This window comes from Crocodylus siamensis, chromosome 1 (genome assembly GCF_052110815.1).
Source record: "Crocodylus siamensis isolate JL-2025a chromosome 1, ASM5211081v1, whole genome shotgun sequence".
In the NCBI taxonomy this organism is placed as follows: domain Eukaryota; kingdom Metazoa; phylum Chordata; order Crocodylia; family Crocodylidae; genus Crocodylus; species Crocodylus siamensis.
The window spans coordinates 258,587,680-258,600,427 of record NC_143395.1 but is presented as its reverse complement, the minus strand read 5'-3'; the positions used below and the strand labels follow the sequence as shown (position 1 = coordinate 258,600,427).

General features: G+C 39.5%; 1 protein-coding gene across 4 annotated transcripts in view; it reads right to left on the bottom strand.

The window, feature by feature from the left end:
* Nucleotides 1-2,236: 2,236 nt before the first annotated feature.
* Nucleotides 2,237-12,748, bottom strand: part of ABCG1 (ATP binding cassette subfamily G member 1) — a 68,911-nt gene continuing 58,399 nt past the window's right edge. For all 4 annotated transcript variants that reach the window (XM_090061248.1, XM_090061231.1, XM_090061239.1 and 1 more), the window contains one exon: nt 2,237-12,184. In XM_090061248.1, coding sequence (XP_089917374.1) covers nt 11,956-12,184 — 229 coding nt within the window. In that variant the 3' untranslated portion in view covers nt 2,237-11,955. The remainder of the gene's footprint in view (nt 12,185-12,748) is intronic.

The following is a 12,748-nucleotide window of genomic DNA, read 5'->3' as shown; positions in this document are numbered from 1 at the left end:
ATCTGGTCCACTTCTGGGTCTGCCGCTGAGCACGTTGCCTTCCCCCCTCGTGCCCCTCCCAGCTCAGCAATCAGCTGGAGGGGGGACCCTGGGTGCCCCCCCAGGCCCTGGAGGCACAAGCCACTGAGCCTGTGGGGAAGCAGATTCCTCCCCCCTGCAGCGTGCTCTCTGGTAGACCTGGAAGTGGACTGGAAGTGCTTCTGGCCAACTTTCGGGTCTGCTGCCCAACATACTGGGGAGTCCCCTATGCTTCTGTGGGACACTCCATGAGCCCCAGCATTGCAGCATTTACAAGCTGCCTGCTACCTACAGGTATGTAGAAAAAACATTTAAAGCTGTCTCTGTGTCCAAATCTCCGAATCTCTCTGAGTCAATTCAGAGGATTTCGATTCAATTCAAAGAGATTAAAGGGTCCTCCAATTTGATTTAGATTCAGAGATTCGGCCACCGAATCGGACTGAATCAAATCAAGGACCGAAGCTTTGCACTGCCCAGCAATTTGCCCAAGATCATACAAAAAGATTCTGGAAGATGTAAGAATTCCAGTGCCAGGCCCACAAGCCCACCCCTTTCATCTTCAACAGGGATAGGCTGAGATGCAGTAAGATTTGTAAAGCAGAACTTTCTAAGTGCTGAAATCACAGAACTTGCATGAATCAGTTTAGCTTCTCTCATATTAAAAAGGGCAGAATATAGGCACAATGACATAGGCACAATGACATAGGTAAACACACACAAGGTGCTCAGCAGACTGTCCTTCTCTGGATTTATTCCTTCCAGACAGGAGTTACTTGCCAGAGCTTCCCTTAATGCCAACCTGGGATCCCTTCCATACCACACCCTGACAACCCCCACATCCTTTCCTTACCTTGTACTTTGAGGGGTTTTTATCTCTGTACTGCTGTTCTGCTTTCTCCTTCATATATTACCTGGAGAAGTCCACCTAATGAGAAGATTAATCCTGTGCTAAATTGATTATAAGGAAAAAAAAAAAGTAATACACGTTTCATGAGATGGGTTACAGATATTTTCTAAATGAGGAAAGGAGAAGAAAAAACAAGGAGAAGAGTCCCTGTCCTTGCTCCCCCAAATATTCCTTTTTGGAGGGAGGGGTTGCCATCTTAGAACTGGAAAAAAACAAATCATACACTAAAAATAAAACATCTGCTGTAACATTTTAATTTTATTTCAAAAAACTATTTTTGTCCTGATTTATGTGTGTTTGCATAGTGTATACAGAGGTGACTAATAGCTCAAAATAAAGTCTTTTGTGTGAAGGGGTGTGTGGGGTATGCTTGGGGGGTGGGATTTGTGCGTATGTGGGGGGGTTGAAGGGGCATAGGAAGTGTGGTTTGTGTGTGGATGGGTGTGGGGTTTGTGAAGGGGTGTGAGTGGGTATGGGTTTTATGGGTGGGTATGGGGCCCCTCTACTACATACCTCCCCCACCGTGATGCACACACCCTGCCACCACCACCAGCAGCAAGCAGCCTTGGGGCACTCATGGCCCATGGCAGGCAGAGCCCCCCCAGCAGTGTGCAGCTCCAGCTGAGTACTGGGCACAGAGCTGGCCTGGCCTGGCCTGGCCCACTGGTATGAGCCTTCAGGTCTGCCAGACTGGATCTGTGCCAGCATGTGGGGATCCCAGCATTCCAGCCAGGAGTGTGCTGCCAGGCCTGGCTAGGCTGGCTCCGTGCCTGCGCATGGGGCCCCTGGCACTGCAAGTGGGAGCTCCCCTCCCTACTCACCAGCTGTCTCGTCACGCATCCTCGTGCTTTGTGCCTCCACCTGGGGCTCCTAGCTGGAGTGCCAGGAGCCCCATGGAGGTGGAGGCACAGAGCCCACCCAATCTGATGACGCATGACCTCTAAAAGCTCATGCCTTCCACTGGCTTTCAGAGGGGTGCCCACAGGCCAGTAATAATTGATATTTGGAGGGTCCCTGAGCACCAGATAGAATGACCTGGCAGGACTGATCCAGCCTGCAGACCATATTTTGCCCACCCCTTACAAGATACCTATAACCGAACTAAAAGATACGTTAAACCAAACAAAGTGCAATGCACTGCCTTTTACCTCGTGGCAGAACTACACCTGTCTGGTCTATATGTCTATGAACTGTCTTGGAAATGTTCTGTTATTCACCAGTGCTTTGTTTGCAACTCTCCTTTGAAACTGAACAGAGACTAAGGCTGTTGTCTGAAAATAACACTTTATTTGATATTGTTTATTACGTCATCATAAATGTCCTCTATTCTCAGAAAACAAAGCCCTAATTTGGAAAATGATGCACATACAAATCTTCTACAGGTATTAACTATACAGAAATATACAAAGATTTCTCCGTTTTGAATACATCATCAGAATGCCCCACATCCCAAAGTTTTTACTCAGGTTGATTATTCCAGTAAGTATGAACTACAAAGATAATGAGCAACCTGAAAAAGACAAGGTTTAGATACTATATATACATATATATTACCTAATATATGTATATATCTATAACAGTGCAAATATACCACAGCGTGCAGGCAGCAATAGTCTCCTAAACAAGCATAATAAAATTCATTCATAGTAATGCACCTTGCATTACAGAAACAAGAGACAACAGTTATATCAGAAATACATAATATGCACACTGTAGCACGCTGATTAAAAATTTTACTTGCATTGACTCTTGCTTTTTGTTTAAAAAAATAAACATGTTAAATGCCTCAGCAGTAGATTCCAGGGCAATATCTCACCACAAGCTCAACCAACTGAGATCAGGTATTGCACAAATCTAAAACATATCCTGACTACATTGTAGGACTATTTTTGTTTTTCTTTAAACATACCTAAAAATTATCATTTTCCTTCCCTGTCAGAGAAGAACACTACAAATGCAATGTACTAGCTTTTATAGCATATTTAATAAGCATTTTTTCCTGTCGGAATTTTTTAATTGCATTTTTTCCAAACCATTCACATTTGTAAGGTGTGGAGATCAACATTTGTAAAGTTCAGCTACAATTAAACCCAAGCAGCCTGGTTTTCTGTAGTAACAGAAAGAAGCCATTACAATATTTAGTTTTAATGTGGTCCTAAAACATGTACTAATGAGATATTCTCCCCGTAAAAAAAAACAACCCTCGAGAAACAAAGGAGTAGTTACTATTCTCCCTATTGTGTGCTTAAGTGGAGTTAGACGGTTCAGCACAGTTTTGGACTGCCATGCTAAAGTCCCTGAAAACCTGTTCATGCGAAAGGTGGATGAATCCTCCTCCTCGCTGCATTTTTGAGTTAGTCTTAAGCCTAAGATGCATATTACAAAAGTAGATGAGTTAATGATTTTTTGTGAACTCAAGCAGGATAAAATAGGGATACATTTAGGCACCTAAGCCCACTTGGGTATCCTAACAGGCAGAATAGGAGCTAGCCCAAAGATTGTGTGTCACCTCTGCAATATCTTTATAATATGGGTTAGTTTTGGGCATGGGAGAAGGGGACAACATTAGATCCAGAAGTACTTATTAATTAATTTTACAAAAGGCAACTAATATATTCAACTATTTAGCACTGGCATCAAAGGCATCATTAATGTCACTTCTAGAGCAGAGGTGTCTAACCTGAGGCATAAAGTGCCACAGGCAGCCTGGGAAGCCTCTGTGTATGGCATGTGGCAGATCAAAGAAGGGACAGAAAGCACAGCAGCAAAAGGGCAGGGAGCAGAAAGCAGAGCAATAGATTGGGCAGGGAAAGAGGGAAAGGTGACCAGAGTGGCACTCAGGGAGGGTTCAAGGCTAATTTGTGGTATACCTGCCAAAAAGTTTGGCCCCCACTGCTCTAGAGTGTAACACGACACACAGTGAAATTAGGTAAGTTGAAATCAAAGGGTGACATTCAGTTCAGTATCATGAGGCCAATGGACCAATTAAATCCCGGTTAAGCCCTATTTTAAAGACTTAAATGGTACACAGGATTAGTATGGACTCTCTGTACCACCATGAATATCATCCCAAAGGATTATTCCCAGCTGTTTTTCACACTTCTAAAACAAAGTATGACTGTCTCTTGAAAGAAACAAAGATCTACTACAGAAAGGTCCCATAAATGAGAATAACGTTAAAGGCTATACACTAAATGGTATTGACATCAAAAGCCAAAGTTAGAGCTCATGTTCTTAAATACGATTATTAGGATGCATACAAATAGAAGTAAAAAAATATGCCACTGGATGCATAAAATTAAAACAAAGTTGTTATGGCTGATGGTTCAAACTGTGACTTCTGAACAGGAAAAAAGTACAAGGTGACATAAATACACAATATTTAAACTGATTTGTATGAATGTGAATTCTACTTACAAAAATGGATTTATGGGCAGTACAGTGTGGTTTTGATCATGAAAGATGCCGAGTAGTCTCACCCCAAGCCAACGAACCGCTTCATTTTAGCAACACAAAATTGGCTGATGGCCGTACAACAGTTAGTAAAGCCTGTTCTGTGGGCATGGCAATACCAACAGTGCCAACTGCAAAACCAGCAATCCTAAGACCAAAGCAACAGAGATGACATGCTGAGCCATCCCCATCTTCCTACTAATTAGTTGCCAGGGGCTTTTGTCCTCAATATTATCAAGCTTTATGAATTGGACTTCACAATGGGCAACTGTGTCAGCATGATGACTGAGCAATTGAAAAGGAATTCCTGTTGGTAGGTCCATATATTTACATTGGTGTGTACAGTAATATCCTCACAAGGTCTCATCACAGGAAAAAGGCAGTGGATAGTTCATAATATTTCTGCAATTACTGGTCACAGTAATTCCATAATTAGCAACTACAGTTACTTTTAGAAGTCAGAAGCAGCCAGTGCCATTAACCTTAATCATTAAACATGTTTAGATTTCACATGACATTTATCAAAAGTAATACAAAATGGGAATTAAATGTATCAAGAGCAAGGAAGATCCGTCCCTAGTCCAAAATTAACCACTGACTGCATGTGTCCCTCCTGCTGCTGAATAACTTCCACTGGGCAAGAAATAGTAATTGACAGCCACAAAAACCTGTGCCACCATGTAGTTACAAAAGTAGCAAGAATAGTAAAAGGCAGAATTAAGGCAGAAGTTCGGATCTTTTGCACACCTACATTGGTGGGGAAGGGGGTAAATAAAGAAGAGTTATCTTACATACTCAGTCAAACAGGATGCAATCACCACTTCTATGGGCCTGTTTAAGAATGTCAGCCTTAGCACTGACTTTCCTTGGGTTTGCAAAGTTTCATATCCAATGCACACTTTTACACATTTTTTTTTTTATTTGTATGGTCTATGTGCTATGACAACAGAAATCATTCTGGCTAACTGTTGCTCTAACGTTGCACTGAAAGTTTTGCTATTAACTCCACTGAGAGCAGGACTGGACTCAAAAGTGGCAACTACACAGTTTGTCAAGTGTGATCATAAAAGCCTATTACAAAAATAGACAACAGATGGCTGTATGGAAGATCTAATACCCCTGGGAAGTGGTAGGGGGGAACTAAACCATGTAAACTTTCCACTGGTTTCAAGAGGCTTTGATCAAGCCTCTGCTGCATACAAAGTTTATGGGCCTCTGGAAATCTCACCCACCTTTTCATATGCTGCTGCTTTTATTGGTAGGGCTTCACTGGCAAAATGATACTACATACTGGACATCCCATCAGTTTGTATTCAAGTACTTTTGAGACCTCATGACTAGTTTGAATTGCAATTTTTTTTTGATAAGTCAAGCCCTCATCCACAGAAACTTTCATAGGTATTCAGCAATATAGTTTTATGTGAAGAAGTGGTAAACAAAAGTAAGAGTCACCAGCTGAGCTGATGCACAGAGCTCAGCAAACAGCTGATCTGGCAGGGCTCCAAAGTTCATCTACAATCTTTATAATCACTGCTGCCAGTGGGTATAGGGAGCATTGAGTCAGGATTTATCACTGCAAAAGGTCAATATAAAATGCTACAGGTTTAATGTCTCTGAGGCTTGTGCCAAGGTTATTAGTAAAGACACTAAAAGAGAATGCCAAATTAAAAAACAGACCAACAACATGAGTGGAAATAAAATAGGTCCCAGCTGTGTGTGATGCCAAACAGCATGAGCACTGATGGCAAGATTGATTCCTATGATTGACTGATACAGCAAATGAAACATTTAATATCTCATGCAAAACCTCAGAATGCAACCCCAAAGCAGTTTAGTTGCTGCCAGCATTAACCAAGAAATAAACAGAACCAAAGGGGGATGCAAAAAAATCACAACTGGGTTTTCAAACAAAGGCCCGAACAAGAATGGAGTTAAACTATTGGCATACTGCAGGAAATGACCTTGCTGCTGTTAACTTTGGAATGAAAATACTCACATCTTACTGGCAAAGTCAGCACAGACAGTGGTTGAAAGCAGCCTAGAAAACATTTCCTCTAGCTAGAACTGTGGTTCTAACTGCTGGTACAAACAGCAGCATTGATACTTTGTGACTGGGTCTCTAGGCTCCTTCTCATTTAATTGAAAATAAGCTTCTGCCCTCCGCTCCACTGCATGACCGCTTCTACCACCTGCCTCCCATTTTCCTACGTTCATGACAACTCCTAAGACTTGGTCTGAGCCAAATGTAGGTTTCCATTCAGGAAAGCCAGGATCTCAATCTTATTCAAGGCAGTGAGACTTATGCATGTATTAAAATACTCCCCTGAGTATAGATAAATTTAAGAATCGACTAAAGCAGGGTCCTAGTAGCCAGACCAGGATAGCAAATACTCCTAATGAGAAATGTACAACGTAATTCTTATGGGCACATCTAGATGAGAATCACTTAGTGTCCACAAGTCACTGGGAGTCATGGTTTCCATTGATACCAATATGCTTTAAACCAGATATTACACAAGCATCAGAAGCCTAACTTCAACCAAGCCAGCCACTTGTAGAAAACTAGTGCTGAAAGCAGCCTCTTGCATAGCCCAGTGAAGATGTACAAGATCTTCTCCCTCACTTAGACATTGAGAGTATGTCTACATGTTCATTACTGCACAGTGCCTACTATTTATTATATTTAGTACTTGCAAAAGGAAGCACTAACTAAATGTGCAATAGGCTGCCCAACTGTGCATTAGTACAACTGTAAGCTTTTTTCGTGATAGCATAGTTTTTGCATGACAGTGTATGCGCAGTCAATCAGTCTACTGCACATCAAGTGCCTCATGTAGACATACCCTGACAGTACCAGAAGTCACATTAGGAAAACACTGTACCCAGGCTAATATACAATGCTTCTCAGCCGGGCTAATTATTCTTGGTGGAGAATCATACTGACTTGCCTGTACTGCTTCCAGTACATGAGCTACACCAAGTACCTCTTCATAGCACAACATTGCTCTGCAGACACCCTGAATGTGTCTGGAATTTCAGATAGGTGAGCAAATGGAGATGTTGGAGAAAAGAATTCAGTGGGCTGAGAAAGAGGCATGTGTATTAGGCTACACAGGCATTTGCCCTTTTTGAGGAGGGATTTTCAGTGGGCCTGTGTTAGGAAGTCCAAGCTAAATGTGACTGAACTGTTCCTCCTGCAATTTGCTAGGGTTCCAGAACATAAGGCTTATAAAGCACATGCTAGTAGAAAAATAGCTAAAAAAAACATGCTTTTAAATATAACCAGCACTTGTTCACAGAGCTGTGAAAAAAACCCCAAACACCCCCTACAGAAGTTTTGGATTTGTATTTGTTATACAGAGAAGGAAAATATAAATACAAAGTCCATTTTTGCTTAGCAAAATTATGCAGTTAACAGAAACACCTGTTTAACAGTGAACACAGAAAAATATACACTCTTTCATGTGGTTGGTTTCTGTTTTTTCCCCCCCTGAAAAGTAGAATATTTTGCATTCCCATAAACACTTGAAAACATTATTTCTAGTTTTATAGAATGGCCCAGAACAGGAGAGAACAAATCATATTTTTCACTATAGCCTTTGAACCAGGTCAGGACATGTCCCAATTTCTTGTGCAGTATGGCCCTGACCCAGCCAAGTGTTTCATGCTATGGGTAACTTTTAAGATACAAGTAGTCCCAGTGACAACTCTAATGCATACAGGTAAGTAAGCACTTTGCTGAATAAGGTCTACACAAGAAGCTCATTATAACAGAAGGGATTCTCTTAACAAGGGGGAGGCACAGGAGCCAATTTTGCTTTTTTTGGGAACCATCAAGACAGAACGGGTCAGCCTATTACCAACACAACTTTTGGGTGAAAACAAGATGGTCAATAAAATGTTCATTTCCATAGTCACACAGACATTGGTGCAAAACAGTAAAACCATACACCATGCTTCCACACAGGCAATACCTCAGAGAAGTGTTTGCTATCTTGTATGCAGGTTATTCCTAACCTGCTATCCCTTATGTTATGTTTTCTCTCTCAATTTTTAGAAAAATATCAGCTTTGGATTCAATATAGAAAGTAATGAAGACATTCTCAGTTAGATATTTGTTTGTTTCTCTCTTCCTCTTCTCTACGAAGATGAAATGTCTCCATTTTTTTCAAATGTCAGTAGATCTGAAACTTATTTTTAAAAAATCCAAAAGTTTTTCAGGATTTCCTTGTCTACAGTCAAACTTCAATGAAAAGAAAATATTTGAAGGATTTAATATTTCCATTGATACATACATGACCCAGAAATAAAATGACACACAAGAAATGTGTGCAATTGTGGCCTAGATAAAACAAAGAACCCAAAAGAATAGTAAAATCTTCCATCTGCCATTCATGAATAATGTATTAGTTTTTCAAGAGACATTTCAAAACAAATATTGACAGCCTCTCATTTTATTTGGGGTGAAATCCTAACCTGATGCAATTTGCCACATTTTCATTGATTTCAGTTGGTTTATAATAAACGTACAGAAGTTGAGGATCCAGCATGCTTAAACTCCAGTTTGCCTCATTATTATTTATAATGAAAGCTTGGGAGTTTGACAACATTGGCTACTGCATTATCTTTTATATACATACTCAATTTGTTAAACTAGAGATTTTTGTGAGTATGAAACTGCTGGAGCTTATTTATATACTGAAGAAAAAAATGAAGTTATACATATATAGAGACTTTGCAAACTGACACACTATATGAAAATATAGTTAGGACAAGCTTAATTTAACCAAAATGAATGCTCAAAAGAAAGAAAGAGAAAGAGAGAGATTTCATTTGTAAAATGAAGGGAAAATGAGCATCTTAAGTATAGTATTAGCTAGTAGAACCAGTTTATTTACTGGGATCCAATAGTATGAAAAACATTCTTTAAAGTAATGGCTTTTAGCAAACTGTTTCCCAACAGACAGCTGGGGGGAAAGAAATGAAAAAACCTACTGGAAAAAAAGGAATCAAAACCTTGTTTTGGAGTAGGTATCTCCTTCAGAACACTAATGAAGAACACACTGTTTTTTTAACATAACAAAATATGAAGTTACAATACCTGAGGATGTGACAAATAAAGAGGCTAAAAATATGTCTAGGCACAGATAAGCAGGTAGCACTGCAGAGCTCTCACATTCCTACACTGGACTGCCCGGGACAAATGGAACACACTTTTATTAGAATACATTAATACTGTTAAAAATGTCAAAGGAATATTGTTCATAACATTACCCTTCATGCTAGTTTACAACTGATAAATCATAAATTAGCTTCATTTATATATTTGGTAAATGACTGCTGACGGAAGCACTATCTTTACCCTGATTACAAACCTATTTAATGCCGCAGATGCCACACCCTTTTACTCAGGCTAGTGTTGAACAGTTTGCAACAAATGGATAATTTCCCAAATTTAGCCCGTTGCCTGTTTATGAATATTGCCTGCAACATTTAAACAATTGCTCCTAATTCTGAATGGTTTGAACTATGCTCTCTGTGGGTAAATTTCAGTCTGCAAATTATTTGCAAGAGTACTCCTTTGAGTACTCAATAGTCATCAAATTTCCTATGTATGTTAGCTATGCAGGCCCCAATCCTACAAGTGACTGTACACATACGTTGTGGAGCCCTCTCAGACCTCCATTGACTCCAATGGGGTTCTGTAAAGGAGGAGCAATTTGTTTGCATAGAAATGACTGATGAGGGATTCGGTATAACTCATTCTGGTGGTCAAAGTTTTCACAGACTTTTGTGAAATGTACAGGTAGTTTCCCAAAGAAAAGGTGGCTCTACTTCAGCCTTAAGAAAAAGAATAAATTAATTAATACAAAATTCAGGCATAACTCAAAGCAATTTGGGTTTAGTACATATACATTTTCTTCGAGCCTCCAAAAATAGTCTATGAACTGTGGCTCTTGATGGTTAACAGACAAAAAATGCCTCTCAGCAACTATTATCCTAGCTTTGGTCACTGAGTCCCTGAATGGCCTCCTGACACTGAAACACCTTTGATCTCAGTAAAGCATTATCTACTTGTGTAAAACACCCCCAGACTTGGTTCCTCACTTGGATCACAGCTGTGGGAAACAGTGGAGCTAATGCAGCTGCCTACAAACGTGAAAGAAATTAGATCTGGCACAGTCTGTTCTTTCAGGAGAAATCCTAGTCTCAGTCAATCAATGGCAAAAGTCCTATTGATTTCCACTATGACCAGGATTTCACCCTTACAATTTATGATGAGCATGCAAGAAAACAAAATTAATGTATAATATGTATAAAAAAATTCCCTACTCTTTAGACCACTTAGCTATTAATCCCCAGGTAGATTTGGACAAAAACAGAATTGGTTGGCAGTGTTATTCTTATCACATCACACTGCCTCCACCTATTCAAATGTAAATTCATTTTATGATGAATGCAGAAATTTTAAACAATTCCATGCAAACTGTCACATGTGTTCTAATATAATCTGCTAAGCTTTCAAACTCTGAACAAATGATAGCTCTTACTTTCAAGCTGACTTTTCCATTGTCCTTGAACATTCTCACAAGCATTGGGGATAGATTTTACTTTCACTCGTTGGTGAAAATAGCCTTGGAGACTTTTGCTTTTGCATTCACAGGAGGTAGTTCATGTGATAATGAACAGAATTAGTATTTCCCACATTACAAATAAAGTGAGTTTAAAAGACATTGAAAACACAGGCTGATTGTTTAATCATCTGTGGACAGTTTTAAACATTCCTGACTGACTCTGCTCTATTTCCACCCCCCCCCCCAATATGATTAACAGGTTTACAGTGCTGAGTTGGAATCTCTCATTTTCCATTACTATTATAATTTTTTAATCTGAGACCAGCTCATCAAATAAAGCACCAGAATTCTAAATTTAGACACAAATAAAAATAAAGTGACTTATTACCATGATCTTTTAAAAAGATGTTGTTATCCATCCATATTAAAAAGATACCTTTTTTTTGTGAACTAATACATTTACAGAATTTTGGCTTACAGGGGTAATTCTTGTGGGAAAGGAAAGTGATCGATAGAAAATTGCAAAGATGAAGTTCTGAATTCAAGGACAGGACATAATCCTTCTCTCTTTGCATTCCCCACTTTGTATTTGAGTGTTAATTAATATTCCCCAGCTGTGTAAAGATGTCATTTTACCAACTCTGGCCATCAGGACTAAAATTACCTTATTACAAAGAAGGTACATAAAGGAAAGTTCTTGTAACCAGTTATTGTTATCGTTACACTGTCTCAGAGTTGATAGTCTACCTTGCAAAATTCCCTTCTATTTCTTCTTCCTAGTTAAAGCTAGAAAGTGTAATGAAAACATGACCCAACCCAGCTGGACCGATTAGCTTAACACTATATATTCACTAACCTCGTATGGTTCTTTATGGGCTAGGTCATAACAGTGTCTGTAACTGGGCACTGAACACTGGTCTGCCACATTGAGACAAAGACAAGTGCCCTCTACTGCAAGTTTAATGTTCTTCCTACTGGACTGTTCTGTTTTGTTTTCTTCCTTTACCTCTCTGCTCTGATTTTGTATCTGAGAACAAAATAGGCAATTAGGCGCAGAGAAAAGAAGAAAATTCCAAGTACGATGAAGTCCAAGTAAAGTTTGGCATTTTCTACATCCAGTTCTTTCAAGATGGCCTCTGATTTTTGAAAATGACAAGTATCATCTTTGTCGCAGTGAAGATCTTCCCGATCCAAACCATAGATGGAGAGAATGACTCCCTCAAAACCATACCTGAAAAGGAAAGGATGGATTACAAGGTAAAGCTATATATATAAAAATCATATTTCCTTTTAAAAGTTCCATTATAGAAACACTGAAGAGTTAAATATTATCCTCAGATACAAATTACATCCTCAGTGACATCCAGACAACTCACATAGTGATTCACAGTAGAACTGCATCATTGTTAAAAGAAACACAAAATCAACTCTCCATTAAAGAATATATTTTTTAAAAGGATATCAGGATATAATCTGAGACAAAAACCAAAACAGTTCAGGTACAAGGCTCCTATTCTCTTCACATCAAACTGACTTGGCAGCTAGGTAAGATACACACAAAATGTGTTTAAAGTGCACATTTCCTAAACCCTCTTTGCTCCCTCTGCAATGCATCTCTCCTGACCTTTTCACTTCGGAGAAAACCTATCTGACATCTGCAGTACTTTCAGCATTGGGTAAACTGACAAACATGACTTTATCCAGTAAATCTATTTGGAAATATGGAGTTTAATGCTAAAGCCTTCAAAGTGAAGTGCTGGCAACCTCATTAGAGTACTGCTATGGACATTTTGTC